The 26,228-nt window shown below is 53.7% G+C and overlaps 9 protein-coding genes across 9 annotated transcripts; 4 read left to right on the top strand and 5 right to left on the bottom strand.

Moving 5' to 3' along the window:
* Nucleotides 1–266: 266 nt before the first annotated feature.
* Nucleotides 267–2,617, top strand: MAM_05127 (uncharacterized protein; the record flags this gene model as incomplete). The annotated part of the gene is made up of 2 exons (XM_040823925.1): nt 267–888; nt 936–2,617. 2 exons carry the CDS (start codon nt 267–269, stop codon nt 2,615–2,617), a joined length of 2,304 nt encoding a protein of 767 aa, XP_040678084.1.
* Nucleotides 2,618–2,717: 100 nt separating this feature from the next.
* MAM_05126 (uncharacterized protein) lies at nt 2,718–3,233 on the bottom strand (the record flags this gene model as incomplete). The annotated part of the gene is made up of 3 exons (XM_040823924.1): nt 2,718–2,850; nt 2,903–3,105; nt 3,165–3,233. The coding sequence occupies 3 exons, from the start codon at nt 3,231–3,233 to the stop codon at nt 2,718–2,720; spliced, it is 405 nt and encodes a 134-aa protein (XP_040678083.1).
* A 925-nt stretch (nt 3,234–4,158) lies between these two features.
* On the bottom strand, nt 4,159–5,366 carry MAM_05125 (uncharacterized protein; the record flags this gene model as incomplete). The annotated part of the gene is made up of 3 exons (XM_040823923.1): nt 4,159–4,324; nt 4,380–4,932; nt 5,012–5,366. The coding sequence occupies 3 exons, from the start codon at nt 5,364–5,366 to the stop codon at nt 4,159–4,161; spliced, it is 1,074 nt and encodes a 357-aa protein (XP_040678082.1).
* A 1,018-nt stretch (nt 5,367–6,384) lies between these two features.
* MAM_05124 (PQ loop repeat protein) lies at nt 6,385–7,660 on the bottom strand (the record flags this gene model as incomplete). The annotated part of the gene is made up of 3 exons (XM_040823922.1): nt 6,385–7,126; nt 7,256–7,357; nt 7,581–7,660. 3 exons carry the CDS (start codon nt 7,658–7,660, stop codon nt 6,385–6,387), a joined length of 924 nt encoding a protein of 307 aa, XP_040678081.1.
* Nucleotides 7,661–12,321: 4,661 nt separating this feature from the next.
* MAM_05123 (Glycoside hydrolase, family 35) lies at nt 12,322–14,238 on the top strand (the record flags this gene model as incomplete). The annotated part of the gene is made up of 1 exon (XM_040823921.1): nt 12,322–14,238. One exon carries the CDS (start codon nt 12,322–12,324, stop codon nt 14,236–14,238), a length of 1,917 nt encoding a protein of 638 aa, XP_040678080.1.
* Nucleotides 14,239–14,697: 459 nt separating this feature from the next.
* Nucleotides 14,698–15,618, bottom strand: MAM_05122 (uncharacterized protein; the record flags this gene model as incomplete). Its single annotated transcript, XM_040823920.1, has 2 exons — nt 14,698–15,130; nt 15,188–15,618. 2 exons carry the CDS (start codon nt 15,616–15,618, stop codon nt 14,698–14,700), a joined length of 864 nt encoding a protein of 287 aa, XP_040678079.1.
* A 2,172-nt stretch (nt 15,619–17,790) lies between these two features.
* On the top strand, nt 17,791–20,068 carry MAM_05121 (Ion transport; the record flags this gene model as incomplete). Its single annotated transcript, XM_040823919.1, has 4 exons — nt 17,791–17,921; nt 17,986–18,120; nt 18,234–19,042; nt 19,098–20,068. 4 exons carry the CDS (start codon nt 17,791–17,793, stop codon nt 20,066–20,068), a joined length of 2,046 nt encoding a protein of 681 aa, XP_040678078.1.
* Nucleotides 20,069–21,487: 1,419 nt separating this feature from the next.
* Nucleotides 21,488–22,377, top strand: MAM_05120 (uncharacterized protein; the record flags this gene model as incomplete). The annotated part of the gene is made up of 2 exons (XM_040823918.1): nt 21,488–21,618; nt 21,672–22,377. The coding sequence occupies 2 exons, from the start codon at nt 21,488–21,490 to the stop codon at nt 22,375–22,377; spliced, it is 837 nt and encodes a 278-aa protein (XP_040678077.1).
* Nucleotides 22,378–23,396: 1,019 nt separating this feature from the next.
* On the bottom strand, nt 23,397–25,448 carry MAM_05119 (MAP kinase activator; the record flags this gene model as incomplete). Its single annotated transcript, XM_040823917.1, has 3 exons — nt 23,397–24,263; nt 24,350–25,087; nt 25,341–25,448. 3 exons carry the CDS (start codon nt 25,446–25,448, stop codon nt 23,397–23,399), a joined length of 1,713 nt encoding a protein of 570 aa, XP_040678076.1.
* Between the last annotated feature and the right edge of the window lie 780 nt (nt 25,449–26,228).

Here is a 26,228-nt window from a genome sequence, read left to right as displayed (position 1 = left end):
GTCCCAGGTGTCAGGTGTCTGTGGACCTCTGCGCTGCACATGTACTTCTTGTCTAGTGCCTGGCGCCTCCCAAAGCCTACGGATCGCTCCTGCCTCAAACATCCGCATTTTAAGCCAGCAACTCAAAGTCCCGGCGTCCGTCTCCTGGTATAAACGATGAAAATGTCATCCTTAGCCCTCAAAGCATCAAGCCTGCAGCCCATTTTATGTGCGCTTCCCACACCCTTAATCGGGTCAGGTTAGCCTGCATATGAGAAATTGCCTAGATGGACCATGTCGAAACCGCAGACCAACATGCGAGGCATGAAGATTGCTTCATTGACCACGTTGGCTATCCTTTCGACATCAACTATCAATTATCTTCTCTCCAAGAAACTGCTTTCCGCCACCAGTTGAATTCTCCAAAAGCAGAACATGAACTTTGTGCCGACTCTGTACCTGGTACAATTGAGCTTGAAGAGCCTCCTGGCCGATATGAACTATTCTTCAGGGATCTAGAAGAACGTTGCGCCGGCATACAATCTCCCCCTCGAATGCTCCCAGCGTGGAATGATGCATGTCAAACTCCTTCGTTGCCGACCACGCTTCTTGACATAGATTTCAGTCCAGAACTAGACTTGGCAGAACATGAGAAACAGATGCGGACAAAGAGAGAGCCCGATCTCACCAAAATCTGGTTGCCAGTCCTGCCAGTTGATGAAACCAAAGACGGAGGTCTACAATTCCCCCCACGAGCTCACAAAATTGCAGAACTGCTTTGGCACCAGCTCGAAAATGAGACGGTGGCAACGGATGCCGATGACAGATATCTACATGGCATTAGGCAAGAGGCCAATGATGCTGTGAAGAGTTTTGGTAATATGCTAAGCCCCGTGCCGCAATGCGTAGGTTCGTTTTCCCGCCCTCAGTAACCTGTGGCTGACGAACTCAGTTAGACGAGAACCTCGTGGAACTCGTGACTGTGCCAGTACGATCTCAGCAGGAGAGGGAATCCTCGTGGGACGCAGTATCTTTTGTCTCGGTCATTGAACTTACGTCGGAGTCGGATAACATTAAACTGCGGCAAGATGACTCGTCTGTGTCAACAACAGCCTCTCACACCTGCACAAACACACAGACGCGCTCCCCACCCCAAAGGCTTCCTAGGGACGAGTCTAGAGTTCACTGCGAGGCGCCTGAAGACATTGATAGGCAGGATACGGGAGTATTAGGTTCATCTCAGAACCATAGTAGCCCCATCTTGCTACCGCCTGGTGCATTTTCTGGCATTTCCGATTTACGCTCCTCTCAAGAAATTTTGGAAACTGGCGGTGGAACTCTAGTAGCGAGATTTACTGATGAACCGGCAGAGAATGCGCCGCTCGACGGAGACTCTGTCGAGCCACACGACTCGAAATATTTTGTACGCACGCCAGTTTCTAGGACTACATACGACACACCCAAAATTCCACAGTTGGGTGCTCGGCTTACAAACGAGGTTGAAATGCTGGTTGATAAAGGACTGGAGTTGGTTTGTTCACAGAAAAGCACGGTAGACGAGCGGGCTGTTGCCAACGAGGCACAGGTTGACAGCCGCAACTTTCGGGAACCAAAAAAATACGAACAACATAACAGCGACGATGCTTACAATACTAGCAACTTGTTAGCTCAGTTTATGGAAATGCGAGGCATTGAGAACAATCGAGCGATTTGCTCCGACGTCAGAATATCATCCAAATCAAGTCCGTGGAAAGCTCACATCACAGACCAAGAAGCGGCTCAGATACAAACCAATCCAAAAATGGCAAACGTCTCGGAACAAATATCCGCTCTTGTACCAGATGTAGTGACTCCAAAAGAGCCTGGATGTTGCTTAGTATCAGTACAGATGGGCTATTCCATGATAAAGAACCTAGAGGAGGCTTGGCCGGCCAACAAGTTGGTTGACAGGGATTATGGGAGCCATCTACGTTGCTCAGATCAACGTGGAAATGGCAGGAACGCGCTCTCCTTGGTTTCTTCTGCTTATGAAGTCGATGTTTCTCTGACACCGAACGGCGGCATAGTTGTAACGACTCTCTTACAAGTCAAGCAAAAGCAATTGCCCGGATCAAAGGCTTTGACATCACTACGTCAAAGAATGCTGAACCTTAGCCGACAGTACCGAACGCTCATAATACTAGTATCCGAGGCCAATAGCTCAGGGGAATATATGGCAGAATTTTCAACATCGGATTTGGATGCCTATACTGATTTTGTTTGTTTTGTTTCTCATCTTTCGGCAGATGTTCGTGTTTACTTGGTTCCGGGAGCCGAAAAGTCACTCTCTCGGTGGATTTTGTCGGTCATGGCACTCTATAGTCCACAAATGAAGCCTTTGGACGACAGCATGGCATTTTGCAATACCAAGTGGGAGCTGTTCTTCCGAAGATCCGGGCTCAATGTGCGAGCTTCCCTCCTATTGTCTCATGTGCTGTTCGAAGAGTTCGGGACTCTCGGGCTGGTAACTTTTCTAGGAATGACGATGGAGCAACAAATGTCAAAATATGGAGAAATGTTGGGACTAGAAGAACACATCGCACGCGCCGGAAAAATATGGAATAACGATGACGAGTCAAAAGAGTGGCTGAAGCATTGAGCGGCGGCTGATCAAAGATGGGTTATTCCAAATTACAGTCTTCTGAAACTGGCGCCCCTGTGACCACCCACTTCAACGGACCCTTTCGGCCATGTGACGCTCATATTTCTCCTCGCTCGGTATCATCATAGCAGTGAACACTGACTGCCTGATTCCCGATTTCCAGTTCACTGAAGCTACAGGTCCCAGGATCTTCCATACCTATCCAGAGAGGTTGCTGGCATTTCTCGTCACTATTTCTCGTGTTAGCTCGCCCGCCGTACGATACAGAAGGGTTCGACTCACATATAGAAATCGCACACGACGCCTTCTGGGATCTTGGCACCATTAATCTTGCGTCTCCTAAAAGCATCTCTCATCAGTTGCCATTCAGTCAAGAGGGTCGCTTTGGAAAATTCATACCAGTCTTCGGGTAACTGGGTGCACTTGTCGTTTGCTGTGATCGTATATGCTTTGCCCCTGCATGCCTCTTCCAAATACACGGTTGCCTGGTGTGAGTTAGGACAAAGGCTCTGTTTTCCATTCCAATTTCCTGAGCCGTTCTTACCTTGTCTACAAGTAGAGAATTCACCGTAACGGAGAACATCGTGACAATCTCGAGAATAAAGAGGCGCATGGTGGGCAGCTGGGATAGCGGTCCGGAGCTTCAAGCGGTAACACGTCGTTCGGCTCAAATCTTTCCGCGACAGAAGATGATGATGTACTCCGTACGTCTCCTGGGCCCTCTTAATAGCAGACACACACAATTTATTCCAGGAGAAAGGCAGTGTCTTGGTAAATGGGCCTCCCAGCCACAGAATGTCTCTAGTCGGTGACCACAGGTCCACGGGGAACCAATTCCTGTCGCACCAATAACGCTATGGAGTAGTTAACTCATACACCGTGTTTCACGCATACGCGAGAGTCCCATTCCAGCATGCGCACAAAGCGTGTGCAACCGGCTTTATGAACGGTAGCACGAGTCTGAAAACGGCTGAGAGGGACGGAGTATGTATGTACATGCGAAAAGCACCCGCAAATTAAATTATCCCAAATGGCATCGTGGCTTGCATATGAGGATCAACGGCACGGAAGCCGGTTCGTCGCCCGACCATGTACGTAATCAAACCAGCAGTTGGGTGCTACGCAGGCTAGGGCTCCGGGCGTGGAGCATGAGCAACGAAATGAATGTAAAAGGATGCTGCTGACTGCTCGATAAACATGGCGCACCTGGGCAAAGACTTTGACCTGTTCAGCCCCTGCTCAGCGAACCTCGAAGCCTCGAGAGACTTCACTTCCGCGTGGCTGACACAAAGGTGAAAGACACAAGTCACCGCTCCTTACGGAGTTAGCTCGGCAGTAGACAAGTGGTTCATCGAAGCCTCACGTCACGCTTCTAAACCTTCCATGATAGCAGCCACCTACTATACAAGGGAGAGTCCCGTCAACAATATGTCACAGTTCAAACGACACCTCTGTCAGTCCACAAGCGCTTCTGTGACATGTGCCCAAGTCGTGCTTCTCTATGCGATACCAGATAATACATACACAGTGCTCCGTATTCAACACAACTCCCACAAGGGACGGGGCAGTTTCTTCAGCCACGACCCGTCGAGTTTGTGGATTCGCTTCAGACCAATGTGTACGACGCGGCATGATGTGTTGTGCTGGGTCACAGACGTCGACGCAAGGCCGTAGTAATCGGATATGGAGTGAGCCAGCCAGCGCCTAGATATCATTAGCAACCACCCCACGCGACGTCGCAGGCTGAACGATGCCTTACTTAAAAACGGCACTGTCTCCCTCACCAAAGGAGTCGAACACAACTCCGGCACGACCTGCCTCCTGGCAGACCGCCCTTTTAGCCCTCCGATCTCGAGCCTCCTTCTTCTCGCACAGCTCTCGCATTGCACTGTCTCTGCCCACGAATACAATCTCCTCATCGTCCGAGTCTAGTTCAGATTCGTCCGGCATGTCATCTCCGCCACGCTGCTGTCGTGCAGACTCGGCGCGTCGGTCCTGCTCCTCAAAGAGGAACCGCCGGACAGGATCCTCTATGGCATGCACCCAACTCCGGATGGCCGGGGTGCGTTTCGCCATCCCCCGAAGGTCCCGGGGAACCTCGCCGGCGCCTAAGCCGGTAGCACTTCCAGCCTTGAGCTGCTTCTGCTTGCGCACGGCCCGGAGCTCGGCCGACTTCTCCTCAACCCTTTGACGCACGCCGCGGTCCCAGAACTGCGCCACTTGATACGGCACCCGCTGAACGGGATGTGTCGGCCGAACCTCCCAGTCTGCTGCCGCCGGCGGCTGGACGTTGGGAACACCAACAAGTCGGTCTGGACAACGTGGTAAGCAGCGGATCTAGCTCTAGCCGCTACTGCGGCCCGCGGGAAGGGGGGGCGGCTCAAGCATTACCATTTTCCCATCGCCTGCGCTGGCGGCTCCCCTCCTTGCCCTTGAGCAGGTCATCTCGGCGCCTCATGCTATCCCGCCTCGAGGGCGGCCGACGCGGAAGGGCATCCTCACCCCCGGACGCGTTGAATGCAACGGCACGCGTCCGTGTCTTTGGGCTCGCTTCACTGTCCAGCGGGATAGACAAGGGAGTGCCGGTCCCCCGCGCAACCGGGGACATGCTCAGAGATTGCAGTGCCGACATGGTCCACGCATCAATGTCGATGGCGCCATCTTTCACCGGCGTGGACGGCGGCTGCAAATGAACAGGAACGTTGATGTGTTCCTCTGGCGGAGGAACCGCACCGTGGATGGCCATGGACACGGGTAGGGGGTAGGGGGATGGAGCAGAGAGCAGAGACACGACAGCAGTCGAGGGCCTGGACACGGCACACCTGGCCTTGAAGGATAGGATGATTGTAATTCGTCACAGGCTCCGGGCTGCGACCAAGTCGGAAACGTCGCGGTCCTCGCCGACGCTCTTCGTGATAAGACAGATATATGGTGCGTCCCGAGGGTCGCAAACGATCAATCTGGTTAATGCGATGTGGTTGGCCGAGACTCGACAGTGGAGCCCACGAGGTCGAATGCGCCCTGCCATAGGCTGGGGCACGACGCACACATCTGTGATCTGTCTTCGGAACTTTGGCAGATGCACCAACATGTCACGTCACCACATGACCACATGGCTCCGAATACCTGACTTGCAATAGTTTCCGCTCTGTTCTTCTCTGATCTGATCAATGACTGATCACGCCAGGAGCCCTCCAAACTGGCCAGCCTGCAATGCTATCATGATTCATGGGGAAGAACGGGATGCAAGCACTTAAAAGGGCGCCCCACCAAAGCAAGCAATCTGATGCTTTCGTCCAAGACATTGCATGGTACCTGTCTAAGTACCTAATAACCTAGGTACGTGCCCACTTAAGTAAGTACTTAAGTACTCAAGGTGCTCCGAGGTCGCAAACTTCATTGCAAAAGTACCAGTCAATTGTCGTTTCCCAGCCATTAGCCGGTCAGGATGCAATTGGTTTTACTCCGTATCGTAGGCTGAGCTCCTGTCTCTACATGGCCAGTCTCAGATGTGAGACAAAGCGTCCTTTCTTCCCATGGCAGAAGCTTGTCTGAAGCAGACGCTGCTTATCTCCAAATGGTGTAGCAAAGGGAGAGGATGCGGTCTCCCGGATCTGATGAAACAACAACACAATGCATTCTCTGTTCTGAAATCTCTTTCGCGGGAATGCCCATGTCCACAACCAGGAGCAATCATTACAAGAGAACGCCCAAAGAACAAACCGCGCATTTCCCACTGCACACATGCCGGTATCTAGTTTCCCCTAGTGCTTCCTGGTACTTTGATAATTCTTTCGGGGGTTCCCAATACCGCCGGGACGTAGCAAAGGCTGGTTCTCCCGTTCGACGGCCCTTTGCTCCCGCTCCTGCATATCGTCCAAGTCATCCTCAGTTTCAGCATATCGCTCTGGATGGCCCGTAAAAGGGCCTGGCAAGCCTCGTTCCCATCCCTCCGAGTAAGTTCTGCCCGCCAGTGAAGGCCGTAGTACCGCTGGGTTTTCCAGAGAGTGGTAAGAACTGTCGCCATCTTGATTCGTTTGTTGGCGTTCATGCTGTCGCGCCGCCATCTCATAGTAGACACCAAGGACTAGGACGCAGCCTTGCATTATGGCTGTCAGAAGATAAATTGCCCATGTACTCCATCCGTTTGGACCAAGTCTGGCATAGAGGCTTGCGGCAAATAAAAAGCCTCCGGGAGTCTGGATGCACATCATCGGAATGCTCAAACTCCCAACATGTTTTAAGTGGTATGTGGTCCAAATCTGTGGAAAGTATTGGATTGCCGCCAGAACTGCAGCCATGATGCCCAAGAAGTTTGCCCAAGCCGTCAGATGGTCCGGCAAGGCAATAGTGAAGACACCCGTGATGATGACTACCACCAAGCCGTGCACGACGCAGACAAGGCCGACTCCGACCGCGGTTTGCCATTTTGGGGATTCTCCTGCAAGCTCCTCAGGCGGTATCGTTGCATCTCGGTATCGAAAGAATATGAGAAACAGAACCAGTCTAGAGCCGTCGAGTCAATACAACACACACACACACACACACACACACACAGAAAAAAGAGAAAAAGAAAAAAAATCGGACAAGGAACCATAGCAAACACCAAAACAGACGCGATTGGTTTCAACATACATGAGCGTGAAACAGACCCACTGCGTGCCAAGCTGGGCAACACCCAGTAATCCAGCAGCGCACTGAAATGCCTCCAATTCTTTGCAGCACCCTATGGCGGCCCTGGACTGTGAAACAGTCAAGATATTGGCAAAGCCCGAGGTAGCGGATGTGGTTCCGAGAAGAACAAAGTATGGAGAAATGCCTTCCGCGGTTCCTCGGGAAACGATTCGATAATGTTGTGGAAGATACGATATCAAGAGTCCAAGTAGAATCAGGCTTTGTAGAGCTGCGCGTCAGAAACCTAGGCGTAGGACAGGCCGATGGACATGGTAGGGCAACATACATGGATATCACGAGTTCAAGATAAGAAGGATTCTTGAGCGCCTCGCATTCAGAATGCGGATCTGAAAATAGGGAATTCATTTTGACTGGGCGGCGTTGGCACAGAAGAGGCGATGTTTCGCGATGGATTGGATTGTTGTGTTGCTTCGCGTCGGGTATATCAATGCAAGGTGCGCGTCAAAACAAGCATAATAAACATGTCGAACTGGGAGATTGGCGCAGAAGGGAACCGAGATCGAAGAGAATGGTGCGAATAAGTGTGAGGCTGTTGAACGGATCCAAAAGTAGCAGCAATTCCGAAGCGGCCAAAGCGGCGAGCGACAACAGCTGAAACGGAAGCTGTTGAAGCTGTCGACTCTGAAGTTGGGAAGAGTAGGATCGATACGGAGATATGGGTCGGGTTGAGGAGGTGACATCCAAACGGGCGGATACGAAGTACCAGGGAAGAGGAGAGGCAGCCGTGGCCGTGGACATCTGAAGGCTATCGAGCCCGCCCAGCAGCACATGCAGTTGATGACGCAGGCGCCCGGAGCAAGCGCCAGGACCCACATGCCTGACCGCGCCGACATCGTTGTGTGGCTCCGTTGTGACAGCATGGCTGGCGCTGCTCTGATGGCCTGATGGTACTCCGTGGGTGGTACTGCTGCAGCGGCTCGAGCGGTCCGAGTGAGTGCGCGGCACTCCTTACTCCCTCAGAGTACTTCCGTGTTGGGTGTCAAGGATCTCTTCGTGTCAACTTGGGCAAGAGCAGGCCAGTCCAGGACGGAGTAACTACCTAGGTACTTAAGTACCCGGTGCTCCAAAGTTGGCATTGGTTCCCGGGCTTCCTTTGAGTACCGGGGATCGGAGGGTCATCCATCGGTCATCACACTGTGCTATGTCGGAACGTGGGGCAAGACTTGCTTGCTGGCTTTCGGTTACTCCTTCTGAATCAATACACAACTCCGGGGCCTGCCGTCAATACATCGCATCCAACGCGTCCAACATGACGAGCGTATAATGGAGCACGAACCAGTAGTACCATCGTTGCCACGTGATGGTGCGTCAACACATCCGCCCGAGACAAAATTATTGGCGCAACATTCGGCAAACCCTACAGCAGAATGCTCCAAGCCGTCTGCCAGTCGCCTCTTTTACTCTTCTGCGCAATGGACAGCCGATGGCACGACGATAATCACGGCGTCTTCTGACAATTCTGTTTCGTCCTTTGTCCTGCCCGCGGATCTGTTAGACTTCGACAGCGATACTCGCCAATTGGAACCGCAGGCGAAAATCAAGTTACCTGAACCGACCCAAGTGGTAGCACCTGCTCCATTCTTCTCCTTGCCTGAACCGGCCTCGCAAACAATCCTTGTTGGGTGTCGAGATCATCCGCTGCATCTTTATCATGCCTTCCCAGACCGACCTCACCCTGCCCCAGTCGGTCATTATAAGCTCATCAGGCTCCAGACAGAGCAGTACATTACGCCCACCTCACTGGCGTGGCAGTATCCCGGCACTCACTTCATATGCGGTTCGCAGAACCGCCTGGACTATTTTGACGTGTCACGTCCTGGATCGGATGGACCTGTGTTAACAGTACCCACCATCCCATCCAACAGGCACATCTCCAAAGGGCACGGGGTGGGTATGAAAGGAACCGTTTCTGCTCTGGATATTTCACCTCCCGATGCTCATGGGACTGGTCTTGTTGCTGCCGGCACGTGGACACGTTGGATGGGCTTGTATGATCTCCATCGCTCGGACGGCGTAGTTGCGAACTGGCGAATATCAGAATCCGATTTGCCAGGTTCGTCGGATGCATATCTTGGGCAGGGAATCATGCAAGTGCTATGGAGTCCATGTGGTCGTTACCTTGTCATTAACGAGCGACATTCAAGTGGCTTACTGGTTTATGATATTCGCGGCTCGGGAAGGTTGCTCAGCATCTTGGCTGGCCGGAAGACCTCGTCGCAGCAGAGGCTGAACTGTGACGTCTTCCCAGGCAGCAAACATGCCGATGGGGGTTTTGAGGTGTGGGCAGGCTCTCAAGACGGCTGTGTAGTGGTTTGGGACCGAGTCGGGCTAACCGCAGCTGAAACGCAGCCATCACGGAGTTTCAATCCTCATAATTCTCCGGTTTGTGCAACAATTTTGCACCAAAGCGGATCAGTTCTTGCCACTTGTTCGGGGGGGTGGGAACATTCCAACATCAACGACACATATGATCGAGGCGATGTATATGGTGAAGAGGGACCGAGCTGCAGGATCCTGGATGAATCGAGCCTCAAAATTTGGTCACTCGGCGAGCTTGCGGCAGAATAAACGTGGAGTCCTCGCGAATATTACTGGGCGACTGGTTCTCAAGCCAAGGAAAGAGAGTCGCATTAGTACTTACTGGGACTCTCGGAAAAGTAAGTCCATAGTTGGTGATTGATCCAAGAGGTGATTACCAGGCATGGTGTAGAAGAAGACCCTGAGCATTCGACACCATTCGGTAACATAATTTCCCGACAAAAGAACACTCTGCTGCATGCAGTTCATCAGAAAAGACGGAAGTTATGCAAACTTGACTTCCGTTCCATCAAAGAACACGTATCAATTGGCTTTAGCACCTGCCCAACCATCAACAGAAACATGGCCCCGATTCCCTTTGGCTGTCTTGTACACGATCGATAGCCATCTATCTAGTTGTTTTCACCGATCTCCTCGGCTCTTCAAGCGGGAGGGCCATGAAAAGACCGAAAATAGTTGGCTCTGTCGAGGATGAAACCATTGCGCGCGCACAGGAATCCGTCTTCTGCCATGTCGGACTGGCCCTTGGTCCGGTGCATCTTTTTACCAGCGCTATTACGATTGCGCCTTGTGCAGCTACTGGCGAGTGCCCAGAGCTAGACTTTCCCTTGAAAGGTGGGCGGAATACTGCATATCCCGCATCACATCCGCAGAACGTCGTCTTAATCCGTCACCATGTGGTGGTGGGTAAGCTTGTCATGTCAACCTGCACTGCAGCCGGTGTTGAACGTGATACAACCACACGCGCGTTCCATCAACAGCTTGCTGTGGCGGCACCTCTAGGTGACAGAATTAAGACGCTTTTTTCATACGACGCGAGCCAGAGTCTATCCATGAAACCAGAGGTTGCTGTAGTCATGGCATTGAAATCTACGGCCTGGACGACTCTTTAGGGACAAGTCTGGGCTGCCTTTATCCCACATTTGGATCGTTGCTTCGGCTAGGGTTTTAGAGATCGTGGGGATGCTGGATCACTCATGATACTTTCCACCTTGATCCGGGCCGGAGTCGTTCTGACTGACCTCTCTTCTGTATTTGCCATGTGTCACGTCGCAGTGTGGCTTATGCAGCCGGCCTAAACTTCGTACGACCTCACGTGCAGACAAGACGGCGGCCTGTGAGCTGGCTCGCAACAATTGGGCACTATACATATGTAGCATCGAGCCGTACATGCATCGGTGCAAGCACGACAACCCGGCGTCCTAGAGACCTCCATGGACCCTGTATCCCAAGTAGATGGACGCTAAAGATAGATACATGTTCAACTAGGCTGCCGGCCAGGCGCCGTCGTCGTTGTATTGACTGACTTGTTGGGTTTTATGCGCGTCGTTGCCGTTATTTCGGCTTCGAAATCAACGTCAACCACAACAGATCTGACAGTGATACTTTACGATGCTCGTCTCCTCAATGATAGGCCAACGCCTGTGGATGCGAGGCGGCGACGCTACATTGATCAGATTCCTCCGACTGGAGTTAGGCTACTCGAGCGTCGATCGACCAGCATTCCACGAGTTTCAATGTAGCTGTGTTGTGTTTTGATTGATTAGAGGGGTTGAAGAAAGGGGTGAGTCTAACTCAGTTAAAGAAGCAAATAATTTCCAGCTTCTCTGTGTGTTCACATTGCTTATGTGTGGCTGGGTTTTCCCTGCTAACGGTGTCGTAGGACTATGCAAAGGGCGATATTAGACTCAGTTTGTTGGGTGTATACAATCTCAACAACCTCAAGGAATATGCAAAGGCCTCTTCGTCTTAGGAGCACTTGGGAATAGTTGTCACAGGCTAATACACATGGGAGGCCTTGCTTGTGTTGATGATGTCCGAGACTATGCAACTTCACTTATTCCCAGGACAACTTTCAAAGTGACGTTTGGAGAGAAGACAGGCGCGACTTACACTGATTACATTCCGGAATCGCAAAAAGAAAAAAAAGGCCCATGCCCAAGGCTCTATCAAACCACCAGGTATCACAGCCGGCTCTCGCCCGAATCCAGCCACTTACACCACTAAACCCAAGATGGCAACATCATCAAGCACGAAAATACGCCTTGTTTCGTGCGGCTCTCCTCACGGGATGGATACCCAGGGACATCCTTCCGGGTTGTCATGAGCTAGTCTCATGTACAAGTTCCTGATTTGAACGCCAGTATCAATCAAACCTCACAACCACAATGCATGTAGCCAAACATGATGACATGAGCCGTGTTAGCCGCTTGGCGTAATTAGGGGCGTGCCAAATCATTTGACAAACTAACACAAGCGTATTGTATCAGAGGAAGTACTGATTATACTTACTCCGACTAGACATTAAGGTTTAGCCCTTTCCCGCCGTTGCAACTAACACATATTTTCGTCGAACCATGACATACAGAAGCCTCGATGCCGTAATCACGCTCCAAACATAAGAGCATGTACCGGCCGCCGCTCTTTTCCGTCCTTCCTTCCATCCTCAACAACAAAAACCACTCGGAATGCATCTCCTCCAGGCCGTGCTCGCCGCGACAGCCTCTGCTGTACTATCAGGGGCCACATCACCGCCGGCTACATCACCGTCGCTGGCTGCGTTCAGCTACAACCGCACCGGCTTCTTCCTCCATGGCAAACCTTTTGTCATTATTGGTGGACAAATGGATCCCCAGAGGATACCGTACGACTTTTGGCCGCAGAGAATAGTTGCCGCTAAGGCAATGGGCATCAACACCATCTTCAGCCACGTCTTCTGGAACGAGATGGAGCCGGAGAAGGGCAAATGGAAGGGCAAGGAGCCAGCCAACAACGTGAATGACTTTGTAAGCATTGCTAAGAAAGAAGGCATGTATGTGGTTCTCCGTCCGGGACCATATGTCGGCGCCGAGCGAGATTGGGGTGGTTTGCCTTACTGGCTCTCACGAATTCACGGCCTCAAAGTACGAAGGTACAACGAACCATTCCTCCACGCCACCAAGAAGTACTTCGCCCGCCTCGCCAGGGACCTTGCCCGTTTCCAAGTCACAAGGGGGGGCAACATCATCATGGTGCAACTTGAGAACGGCGACAGTTCGTACAGGGGAGACATGCAGTACAAACAAGCCCTGCGCAACATCACCGCCTCCCTCTTCGACGTGCCCCTGTACACAGCCGACAGCGGAGAAAGCCTGCAGCCCGAGGACGGCAAGATCCCCCACGCCCTATCCGCGGCATACGACGGACCGCAAGGAGCCCGCGTGCGAGACGAAGCCATCGCGGACACGCCGTCTCCGGGGCCCCTTCTCGACGGGGACGCATATATCTCGAAACCGCTCCAATACGGCTCAGCAGCACATCACCACGAGACTCAAGACGAACCCGGTCTCGTGAAAAGCTACCTCGGCAACGTCCACAAGGCCCTGTCGGCCAACAAGTCCCTCAACCTATACATGCTCCACGGCGGCACAAATTTCGGGCTCAGCGCTGGCTCCCTCTCCACGGGCAACAGGACTATGCCCTGGACAAACAGCCACTACGCCGGCTCTCCCCTTGACGAAGCAGGCCGAACCACACCTCTCTACCACCTCCTCCGAAGCGAAATCCTCAAACACGTCCCGGATGCGAGCGGCATCCCCGACCCTCCCGAGAACGAGCCGCTCATGGCAACCGAGGCCTTCCACCTGAAGCCATACGGATCCATCCTAGACACCGTCGCGCACACCAAGACCCGCCAGACACCCGAATACATGGAGAACCTGAAGCAGTCGCAAGGCCTCATCCTCTACGAGCACAGAGTGCAGAAACCAGCCCGCGGCACCCTCCGAGCGGGCGACCGCCCCCGCGACAGAATCATTGTCTACGTCAACAACCGGCGCAAAGGCACCATCGACAGCTTCTACACGCGCCCGGCCGCCGTGGACCTCTCCCTTAACAAAGGCGACCTCCTCCAGCTGCTCGTCGAGAACGCCGGCCGCGCGAGCAGCAGCCGCGTCGACGACCCGTTCAAGGGCATCAACGGAACCGTGACGGTCGGCGACTCCGTCGTCGTCGGCTGGAAGATCCGCCAGGTCCCGTGCAAGGAGCCGCCGCTCCTGAAAAGCCCGCTCGTGGGCAGCATCCAAAAGGGCATAATGCCCGTCTACTACTCGGGCCGGTTCAAGGTGCCGGGCCTGGGCGAAGGCGAGCCCTTCTCCCTGAGGGACACGTACCTGACCATTCGCGGCGGCACAAGGGGCATCGTCTGGATCAACGGCTTCAACTTGGGTCGGTACTGGATTGTCGGGCCGCAGCAGTCGTTGTTCTTGCCCGGCGCGCTGCTCAAACCCGGCCGCGTCAATAGGGTCACCGTCTTGGAGATGAAGCCTTGGAATGTGAGCCTGGTCGCGAGAGGGGAGACCGCGATGAGGTGGGAGAACCATCCTGACCGGGATGCACCGCCGTGATGTGGGTTGGTTTTCTTAAGGGTGTCGTCACGACAGATACGACTCGGAAATAGGATGTGTGCAAGGACAGAAAAAAGTAAAGAAATCGAAACGGATAGAGGAAACGCGAAAAAAAAAGAGACGTGAATAACGGGTATTGGTATTTGCTGCTGTAGGCCCATGGCGAATACGCTACTTTACAATATACAATCAACAGCCACGAATCCCAAGAGGTCCTCAACAAAAAGCTCTCGTCGGCTCCCCGACTGCTTCAACCAAGCCGGCTTTTCCAACACTAATCAGTGGAACCATTGATTACTCCGATATAATGTTCTTATTGGGGATCACTCTTTTTTCGTGCAACGTTAGTTCAGTCCCCTTCCGTCTCTTATAACGCCCCTGCTCCACGCCAAGAATCATTTTTCGTGTCAATCCCGCAAAAATAAAAAACAAAACAGAAAACAGAGCATCCACCGGATATTACATCCAGGCTAGGTTTCTGCTGCGTCTCCGGTTTTGTTGCCAGAGCACCCCGCCACCGCCGCGGCCGCCGGCTCTGCGAGGTCCGGGATATGTCGCCATGGTGTTTTGGTTTGCTTCGACGTCGCTGTCGGTCTCTATACCTTCCAACGCCGAGTTAAATCCGTGAGAAAAGTCTTCGAGTTCCCTGGTTAATGGCACGCGATCGGAATCACAGGTGGCGTCACCACTTCTCCTGGCTGCCGCGGGCGCGGCATCGTGACTGTATGGTTGCAGCGGAGGATTACTCCGAAGGCTGCTCTCGGGACTAACACTCTCTGATATTCTTTGCGACGGGGTGGTGTGGGACTTTGCAGTGTCGAGTCTGGCCTCGGAAGCGTCGTGCGAGGATGGGAGTGGCTCAAACTCTGGATGTGCTGCTGCTGCCATTGGGCTGACCGCGCGTGTCAGTTGCTGCGATGACTTTTGCTCACGAATGATGAAGCCTTACCTGATGTATCTGGTATCCTTCTCATATCCTGGGCCACGACGGACATTGCTCGACTTTCGTCTCCACAAGAGCAAAACTAGAGCGCCGAGAGCAAGGAAGGCAGCAACTCCCCCAATCGTGCCTCCTATGATGGCTCCTGTGTTCTTGGAACTGCTTCCCTTGCTACTTGGTGCAGCACCGCCGTTCGTTTCAGATGGACTTGACGGTTCGCCACTGGCCACCTGCGACTTCAAATCCGTGCTAGAGTCCGACGTCCTTGATGGCTCCGAGGCCAGCGTGGTAGGCCTTGACAGAGGCGTGACCGTCGCAGTCAATTTTATCGAAACGGTGACAAGGTCCAACGGTTCCCTCCCCGACGCAGCTCGAACGACAGTTGTGGCCAGTCCGGAAGCCGAACCGCACCCATACTGGAAATATCCTCCCTCAAACATGTTCTTGTAGCATACATTCTTGCCGCGGCATGTAAATACGTAAGGGTCAGCCACCGTCTGCGGGCCACTGTTCCGGTCGACGCATCCGGTGAAGATTCCCGCATTACAGGGTCCTCCATTGGGACAGCAGCCTATAGCTCTGTTCTCGACGTCGACGGCACAGTGAGACCCTGCTAGGCATGTAGCCGGCAGAAGGGGATCACCTCCTATGTAACCACAAATAGTATTCCTCGACTGCCGGCGCCAGAGCTCCGAGGATAACGACGCAGGGGCTGGTGTTTCCAGTGGCCATGGCACAGCGTTCAATGCGCGCGCGACGGTTCTCGTCTCTCGTGGCAGGACGTTGGCAGCCACCAAAGTAAACAGAGTGGACAACACGAAATATGCAGCCGTGGGCGGCGGGAGCCGCAGTCGCTGCGTGAAGAAGTGATTCGAGCCCATTCTGCTAGTCGATTCCTCCTCTGTTGCGCAGCAGCGTCCCCAGACTGTCGTGACTGTCGTGCGAGGCCGTGTGATGGAATGGGATCGGATGGGATGCGGACGATGCTGAAGGTTGGCGCAACGAACTACTAGTGGAATATGCAAGGAAAATGGCGATGAAGCAAAGCCTTCATTGTCGACGCAAAGCTGCAATCTGGGGATGAGTGATAGATATTAGCAGAGAGATTTAAAAAAAAAAAAAGCAGCAGATGACAACAAGGCAACAATGGGCTGGGGTGCGTGCACGAGATAATAAAGACTGGGAGTTGCATAAAAAAGGCAATACTCGGTGCTCGAGACGTGTCACGTCGACGCCTTGAGGCTTGAGCCATGTCGTCGCTTGGCAAGGGCCACCAACATACCAAACAGCACGGCCCATAGGGCCGGCAGCATCGTACTATGTGTAGCATAATAATAATTAAGCCTGCAGGATCTTTCTCTTGTCCAACGCCTGCCCTCCGCCGCGTTGCCGTTGCCCGGGAGTCTGGGAGTCAGGGATGCCACGAGCCAAGCCAGGCGGGCTTGCCAAGGGACTCGATCAGTAGTTATTACGGAATGGGCACGAAGCAGAGCAGCGCAGAGAGCAGCGCTTCAACGACGCGTCCCACCGGGCGTCGTCTCTGCTCCTTTGTCCCTGCTCCCTGCCTGCCTCTCAGGTTCTCGCTCTCTCGCTCGGGTCGACGTTCAATGTTCGTGCTTTCGTTTCAATGGGTCCAATCAAGGCGGTCGGTCGGTCAGTCAGTCGTCGCTGCTGCTGTCGGTTGGCTTCCCATGTCGGTGTGCAATGTGTCACCACTGTGTGTGTGTGTGTGAGCGTATGTGGCACGGCGTTAGAGACGACGAGATGTACATGTAACTTCTCCGTGCTCTCTGTTCCGGGTCCCTTCGGCGTGTAATCGACACTCAAGTTTACGACTACCGAGTGCTGACTTGTTGTCATGTTGCAGTGGTGGTGATGCCGAGCTGCCAGACGCGAGCTCGAAGCATGATTCCATCCCGGTGTCAGTATACGTACGGGGTAGTTATGTATATCTTGGCTCGTCTCGGCTCATCCTCTGCATCCCTTGGCCGGTCGATGCCCTTTGTCTCCAAACCACTGGAAGTTGGTCTGTGCATGGGACCAAAAATATCACGATACGCACCACTATTCACCAAGGACCTCCTTCGCGCGCTTGCGTGCACCGCTGCATTCTGCAGAGAGCGTTCTGCAAAGGTGCCGCGTTGCAAGAGGGTGATACGAGCATTTAGAAGACCATTTTATGCGTTTAAATGATGGGATCCTCAAAGGCGTCTCTCAGTTCCCCTGATGCCAACCGGGCTCGGTGGCACCTGCTTGCCCTCGCTGGAGGCTGGCCCCATGGATTGGTTCCACGTGCAATGATAAATCGGCAGGAGCGACGCACTGGCGCCATGTGGTTAGGCAGTGGCGTCTACCCCGTGCTTGACCACCATCTCATCGTTGATTCAACCTGAACATCCATCTACTCTCATCGTTGCTAATCCGTATTCCTCTCCATCGTCCCGTTTGGAACATTCGTGCATACCTTATCGTATCTCCCAACTACTGCTCATCCATTACCCGTCTCTCAGTCCACTGTGGCTTGCAGCTTCCTTCCCCTTGGGCCTCGCCGTTTCCACGGCATTCCTGCTAGTCCAGTCCCACGCGTGGTTCGTGACGTAACAGCAGCTGGGATGCCCATCCGGCTAAGGATGCGGCCGCAGGCCGTTAGGGACCTCAGCCCCGTGTCTGCGAGATATGATTTTGATATGCCAGAAATTGCCGAAGACGACTCATTTCGCGACGTTGTCAAGAAACTTTCCCTGTGGGTGCTTGTGCTCACTGCAACCCCTTTGAACTTTGCGCTAATTCGCTGCTCGCACTTCCAGCTACTTTGCAGATGTCATCGAGCTACCAAGCACATTTGAGCAGCTCAGGACGACGGAGGCAGGAAATTGTGTCCGTGTCTTAGTTGAGCACCTCAGCCTGAACTGCACCAACCCCGCTATTGTGAACGCCCTGCTGTAAGTATTTTCACTGGCTTCTTGTTTATCTACACTTCATGAAGCATTCGTACCGCAGGCGGTGCCCCTAAATGATGATGGTCACATGAGGCTAATAATTTCTGGCGTAAAAGCGCCCTGAAATGGCATTATGCCGCCGCAAACGAACACTTGAGTATAAGTGAGACTCGCTCGTTTGCTTGCGAGATCACGGCATGGCGATTTCTCACCAGACTTAGTGAAAGACAGGCAGTCGACTTTTGCCTGCATGAGATACCTGTGTCTCCGGTGCATGAACACGATTCGCAACAGGCGAGCCATGATCAAGAAGCTGGGGAGGCCTCCCCTCTTCTGATTCGTAGGACCTCTTGTGACGAGGAGTTACCAGCCATTGTCGTTGGAAGTGCCAGGAAGCGAACGAAGATGCTAACCTCTCTTTCACGCCTGACGCATCTGGGTGACGACAGTGACGACGAGGCGGACCCAACAGCAGCTTTTAAGAGTTTGAATGCCTTGGAGATCGCTGCAATTGCCAACGCAAAACGTTTCCTCAGTCAACATGTAGTCCAAAAGATCATCACTGGCATCTGGAACGGCGATGTGGTATTCTGGGACACCCTCTCGGTCAACTCCGTGAAAAAACCACGCTATTATAACCCGCACACCTCAGATCCGTTCTCACGACTTCGTGTGCCGAAATACCTCAAGGCCTGGGAAGTTCTCTTCTTCGTCGTCTTTCTATGTCTTTATTACTCGGTTCTCATCACCCGCGATGACACTCGAATTACAGTGACAGAGGTGTTTCTTTTTATTTGGATAGCAGCCTTCTTCTACGATGAACTGAGTGAATGGATTGATGCCGGCTCAATCTTCTACGCCACAGACATATGGAACGTGTTTGACATGATCATGATCCTGATTGGATTTCTGTTTGCTGGTCTAAGTAAGTTTTGCGCCCATGTTTGAGTGGGTATTGTCCCTGCTGGCCATCAACCTAGGAATAATCGGGCTCGCCAAACATAATGTCACCATGAATGAGATGGCGTTCAATGTTCTGTCTCTCGAGGCTCTTTTCATGATGCCGCGAATTTGCTCCATTTTGAGCTTGAGCCCATACTGGGGAACTTTGATACCTTGCCTGAAAGAAATGGGAAAGGACTTTGTGAAATTCATGGTACTGGTTGTCATTGTTTACTTTGGCTTCCTGACCACCTTTTCTCTTATTGGCCGTGATGCCTTCACCTTTGGCCGAATGACAGGAATTTTGACGAAAATCTTCTTCGGATCGAGCTACGTCGGATTCGACATCATGGATCAGATTGACCCCATTTTTGGGCCGCCTCTTATGATTATTTTCATAACGCTAACGGCCATCCTCTTGCAGGGGTCACTTACTGGTATGCTCTCAAATAGCTTTTCTCGTGTCATTACGCAGGCAAGAGAAGAGTACCTCTATGTGTACAGCGTGTATGTGCTGGAGGCATCAACTAGTAACCGCCTGACTCATTTCTACCCGCCATTCAATCTGATTGCAATGGTGATCTTTCGGCCACTACGATATATCCTTCCTAGAGTCGGCAAATTCCGTGCGGGACGAATCATCCTTCTCCGTGCCACGCATTTGCCGATTGTTGGAGCAATCAAGCTGTACGAGTACATCCGACCAAACTCGCAAGATGGCGAGTACACCAGTTTCAGGGGACCACGCGAGTCGAACAAGAGCAGTCGGCCTTCAATGCACAAAAGATCGTTGTCTGGTTATAGTAGGCGACACGTTCCACTGTCGCAAGAGTCGACTCTTTTGAAAGCTGACGGAAAGAGACGGGATGGGGATGATGTGGAGGAACCCAGGGGCGTGGAGGGTCAAATCGCCGAACTGCATCAGAAGATTGACCAGCTTACGTCCCTAATTATAGCCATGCGGGAGCAAAATTCCTCTGTTGACGGCACACCAAATGCGGCTTCATGAGCCTATGCTCACCTCTGAGAGTTTGTTGGGAGGAGGTGCTTTAGTGTCCTGCATACATACGTATCTGTATTCTTGCGGAGTAGATGTTTGCCCCATGCTGTATGTTTAGCGAGCCCGACGATTGTTGCTCATTTTGATAGAAGGACGCTGATGGTGATTGATCATTCAATCCTCCCACAGGCTGCCGGATCCCTCATTGCCGCAATGCTCTTGGTCACCGCCACGGTAGCCGTGTAATCACATGGGCGCTTCGAGGTAGGTTAGGTAACTTGGCCGGGTAAATATTAAGCCTTCGCCTCCTCCTCTTTAGAAGTCAGTCTCCAAGTGCTATGAAAAGACATTGGTCATGTTCCTGATTTCGGCAGCCATGTCTCAGGAGTTGTGACGTAACTCGCCGTTGGCAGTTTGACACGTGCTGCCGGACCCACCAACTCGGGTTGGCTTTTATGTTCTGCCTTGAATTTTAGTGCGGGTGAAGCCAAACTTTGAGAATGAGACTCGGCCTCTCGACGCCGGGGAGGAAGCCACCGGAACTGGGCGTGACATTGATAGTCACAGATGTGTGTATTACCGTGGAAACTTTTGGGTCGCAGGAGCATAGCAAAGGCATCAATCGTCCGCCCCCTTGCTACAGAACTTGTGTGAGCATGCTTTATCTGAGGAGAGTCCGGACTTTTCGATGGCCATAGTTGCTTGTGAAACGGGGGTGGAAGTCGCGTAAAATAGAAGCCGCGAACGAGTACTAGTCGAATGCTTGTGCGAGGAAATGCCCACCACCAGCTCGGTACCAAGTAACTTAGGTACGGCACGTGCTCGAGACCGCTTCAGTTCGATTGAAGCCTGCCAGCCCTCAAGCCTCAAGCCGCGGCTATCCGCATTCCCCAGAAAGGACTGGCTGGCCACTCGTATCCGTTCGTTGCGACCGACGGCAGGCACCTCCCGTCTCCGATCTCGGGAAAGCCGGCTCCAGCCGACTGGCTGACTGGCCGCCCGGCCCGGCCAGCGCTCGAATGCTGGTTGCCCGACGTGGGACGTGGGCGCGTACACTCGGGGTGTTTTGCCCTCGCATCTCGATCCCATCTTCAGACATGTTCCGGGAGCCAGGCCTTGGACTCTGGCGCCGTTTTCTCGTCTTGTCTGCGCAGCCGCGCCCGAGGACGGGGCTCCCCAGCACCAGTCTAGATGCAGCATTTTGTCGCTCCGTCTCCGCCAGAGCCGGCCTCGGCGCCCCTTGCGCGACAACAGGGTCCAGCAAGGGCGCAGTGCGTCCGCAGCAGTCGTCCACCGACCCCAACTCTGGAGGAAGAAGCCGCCACGGTCGAAGAGGACCTCGCTCGTTCACCAGGCCAGGCTCGTTGGCCGCCGTCCCGTCCCGCCCCGGCCGTCTCGCAGCTCCCACGGTCTCGCCCTCCTCTCGCCATGAAGGTCCCCGACGAGGCCGCCGCACCACGCTGGAACACGAAAGACCTGGCGTGGAGACTGGCCGCCGACGCCGCCGGCGCCGCCTGCGCCGGTGTCCTGGTCGCGCCGCTCATCTCCATGATTGACCGGTACGTAGCGTGCCGTCCATCGACGTCTTCCCGTGCCCCGGCTCACGAAGCAGGTCCATCATGGAACACGCCTCGGGGCGCAGCTCCCTCGTCGACTCGATCCGCGCCTCCGCCCGGGCCCTGACGCTGCGACCTGCCGCCGCGCTCCTCTCGCGCCCCTGCGCCCTCGTCTTCGCGCTCTACGGCGGCACGTACCTGACGGCCAACGCGCTCGACACGGCCGCCTCGACCGTCAACGACACGCCCGCGGCGACCACGTCCTCCGGCGCGGCCAAGTTCGCCGCCTCGTCCGCCGCCAACGTCGGCCTGTGCATGTACAAGGACCGCTCGTTCGTCCGCATGTTCGGCCCCGTCGGCGCCGCGCCCCGCGCCGTCCCGCTGCCCTCGTACGCCCTCTTCACCCTGCGCGACTGCCTGACCGTCTTCGCCTCCTTCAACATCCCGCCCCTGCTGGCGCCGCTCATCGACCCCCGCCTGTCCGCGCCGCTGAGGAGGTGGGCGTCGGGCCAGACCGCCGCGCAGTTCGTCGCCCCCGCCGCGGTGCAGCTCCTCTCCACGCCCCTGCACCTCCTCGGCTTGGATCTGTACAATCGCCCGGCTCGGTCCGCGGCCGTTTCTTGGCGCGACCGCTTCGAGCTCGTTCGGTCCAACTGGCTTATAAGTTCCGCCGCCAGAGTCTGCCGCATTCTTCCCGCTTTCGGCGTCGGGGGAGTGGTCAACTTCAAGGTCCGGCAAAGCCTGATGGCAAGCCTGGACTGACGCTCGCTCTGGCTCCTCACCGTCTGCCACTCGTTGAGTTGCTCGTCTCCGCAAGTCTTGGCCTTCTGTCCATGGTTCCTTTCTGCATTGTGAGGCGTCGGGGCTTTTTGCGTCCTTCTGTCTGCTTAGACTGTTTGCCGTGATATCCTCCTCTCCTTGGGTACAGGTAGATGACTATAGAGGCGAAAATGTCCAAGCACAAAAAAAAATCATGGCTTTCGATTCGGGACACACTTGCTGGGCAACACGTCATTCAAGACTAAAATCATTCGATACGTATCAATGGTCACGGCCGTGTCAAGTGCTTGTATATGCAGTCATTAGGCTCTCCCAGCTGCGACTTGGTTTTGTTGTGTATCAAAGTGGCGCCCCTAGCAGTTCAAGCCGCGCAACTGGCTTCGTTTCCATTTACTTCGTTTCTCATGCTCATATAATCTCAAAACCACCAACTCGGTCCACTTCTTCGTCATCACCGTCCCCCGTGTCATCTTCCCCATCCGAGTGTGGTCTCCTCCCACCATTCTGCTCCTCGGGCATTCAACCTCGTCAAGGTATAAAGTCGCCGTATGCGTAGCAGCAAAAGCAATTCGTCAAATCAGCTTCCGGAACGCCGTCCCCAGGCCAGAGCCTCCCTATTTAAATAGAATTGGACAAGTCAAAATGCTGTTTTCCCCCACAAATATCAGATAGCGCCCACGCAAGACCCCTGTACAAGAAGTCGAAACATGCAGTCTTCCCGTGACCTTACTGACCACATGAAGGCTTGCATCCTAGTAAAGAAAATTGTTGACGAGGACAGAAAGACTCGAATGCAGCCGCCTCCAAGAGGGATAGACGGGAGCCGCATAAAAACACATTGCGTCGCAAATGGAACCGCCCTTCAGCTACGAATCATGTACCCAAAAACAGGTGGAAAACAGATGCGAGCATGCTATGAGCTCATCGATCTGGTTTGTTTTCTCGGTGTGAGGCTTGAGAAAAAAAAAACCAGGACGTCGGCAAATTCGTGACGAAATCTCTCATAGAACTTCGACAAAGAGGACGAGCTTCTCGCGCCGCTGAAGCGCGAAGTCGAGATCATTGTTGTTCGTTAAACTGAGCTTTTTCCCCGATGAGTCGTCTTTATAGAATAGTTGCAATTGATTATCCGCGCTGAGGTTGAATCGATCCCGTACCCGGCCACACAGCTGTTGGTAGTCAACTTCGGGTGGTACGAGGAGATTCTTATATTCGCCCTGGTAATACATCTTGACTTTCATCACGGAAGGTGGCTTTTGTTGACCTTGTGGCTGAGGGCCCGTACCCTGTTGCGAGTTACTCAATTGTCGAGAAGCAGCGGAGGGTCCTGGATAGCTATTTTCATTCAGGTTGGTTCGAGGACCGCCGTTTCCAGGAGATTCGGGGGGCTGTTGTGAGCCCTCTGAAAGTCGCAATTCCTCTTCGACATATGTTGCGTCAACCTCATAATCTCCCTCACGGGGAGCAAAGAACCGCTTCACTAGGTTGCAATGCGAAATGTATTGCGGCTGCCCGAGAAGATTTTTGACGTAGGCATCGAGATTGTGTAGTCGTCCCTCAGTGATTGCATCGGTGACATAACTGACAGGGCCTGGCATATATGGCAGGGTTCTCTTTGAACCGCCATTACCAGCCTCTGCGGGAAATTGTGTGAGAAGGGCAATCTGGAAGTCGTAAAAATCTTCGTAGTATCGCGAGAGCTCCCAGTACCTGCCATCTTGAAGAACAGCCACGATAACAAACCAATATTTGTCTTCGGCAAAGCAGTATCGAGGGATCCAGGCTTTGGTCGGCGCGGGAAGTTCAAATTGTTCATGGTCGGGAGCGTATTGTTGGGGCTGAGAGGCACTCTGTTGCGCAGCATGGTGCTATGTAGGGCAATCATTAGTAGGAAGAACATGAGCAATGAGGCTGGGGCGACAGTCGTGTGGTGGACGAATAAATGCGCTCATACCTGTGATCCGTTTTGCGTACTCGGTCTCCCTGCTTGGAGGCTCAAGCGCTCCATACCCTGCTCAACAGCCTGCTGAACGCCTGCGCCTGCGCCAGCCTCAAACTTACCCAGAGTGATGCTGCTGTTCTTATAATTTGCGGCCATCCGCTTCCACTCCTCCACGCTCGGAACTCCAGCCCTCTTGACGGCTTCCACTGCGTTTGGGACGACCTCTTTTGTCCTGACATAGCGGATCTCGACAAATGAGACGGGTATCAAGCCAGGACCGCCCAATCTTGCAATGGGTTTGGCAACAAACCACTCCGGGGTGGACTGGGCAATGATGATGATTTGCTCATTCTTGGTAGCGCCCAACTCGTCTGGCCGCTGGGCCTCGAAATCATACATGACAGTGGCGAAGATTTTGTTGTCAATATCGGTAGACTTGGTACTACGGTGGGTGATTGGTGCGGCAGCAGTGATGGGATGCGGGGCATTCTCGCTGTAACCAGAGTCATGGTCGGGACTCTTTGCGGTAGGCGGCCTGCCATTGTCTGACTGGGCGCTGTCTCGCTCGGTACGGCCCAAGGCTTGGAAGAAGGCGACCGGGACAAGGCCTCGGGCATCAGGCAGGGCAGGATTGCATGCCTCATACCAGTCTTGGTCGTTCTCGCGCCCAATAACGTGGAAAAAATCGCCTTTGGAAAAGCTCAACTCTTGCGATGACTGGGCTTCATAGTCGTACAACGCTCGAATCACCTGCAGGGAGACCAAATTGTTAGCACACAACACCCTTCCGAGGCGAGGGCAAACAGACAGGATAGGTGGGGGGCCAAAAAAAAAAAAAAAAAAAGGCTAAGCAGGAAAAGGGAGAAGGAACAAGGGCCAGCATCCCGGACCCAACTGCAAGCGCATCTCTCGATATTCGACATGTGCCGCGTGGCCTCGGGAGGGAATGAACGGGCTGATCGTGGGTAGGATGTGCGGCCAGGTGGAAGGTTCAGGAACCGACCTTTTTGGGTGGGATAATGGCGACGGCAGACTTATTTCCTATTGAGACGTGGTTCTGCTTTTCCTTATCGCCCTTGATGGACCGACGGAGAGCCTGTATGAGGGCCATGAATATTAGCAAGTCGAGAACTGTTGTTAAATATATGGAGTGGTTTGGGTATGTCCCAGTTGCGGGATCATGGCGGCGTAGCAAAACAGTTGGTTGCTCAGTGCGGGGTGAAAATGAAAGCGAGACAAAGCAAAGGAAGGAGCAACTGTCAAGTGCAGGAAAGCGGCGCCAAAGCGGTGTCGCCGCGTAGGCAAGCAAGCAGGCAGGTGCACCTGTGTGAGAACAAGAAGGCGCAAGGAAGCACACGATGGCTTGCCCATGCCAAGGTTCTCGAGGCAAAGAAGGAGCAGACCGTTGGCACGGGAGGGTGCGCAGTGACGAGGGCCAAAACGCAGCGTTGGCCACGCATGCGCAGATGAAAAGGCGAGACGCGCATGACGACGCTCTTGAGCAATGGACGGCAACGTACCTTCATACTGTACGACTCACACTCACACTGCGGGTTTGCGGCGAGGGTCGAGGGTTGGCAGCAAAAAACGAAGACAAGTTGTCGCACCGAAAGGCGAGAGACGGAGGGGGGGGTTCACAGTTAGTTGTTATCTCCCTCTGCCGGTCCCTCGTCCTACTATTCGATCAACCCACGACCAGCTAGGCCAGCCAGCTAGGTCAACCTGGTCAACCCGGTCGGTCTCTGGGTCCTCCGTGGTCTGTGGCCCAATGTTCCCTAGAGGTCGAAATGGCCGGTGCCAGTAGCTTAGCTCAGGCCCCGTGTGGGTTCAAGTGTTGTTGGTGGATTCAATGGTGGAGACGTTGGCGAAGGCAGCGAGTTTTCAATCAGCA

This window comes from Metarhizium album, assembly GCF_000804445.1.
Source record: "Metarhizium album ARSEF 1941 chromosome Unknown scaffold_12, whole genome shotgun sequence".
NCBI classification, from domain to species: domain Eukaryota; kingdom Fungi; phylum Ascomycota; class Sordariomycetes; order Hypocreales; family Clavicipitaceae; genus Metarhizium; species Metarhizium album.
This window is presented reverse-complemented; position numbering and strand designations above follow the sequence as displayed.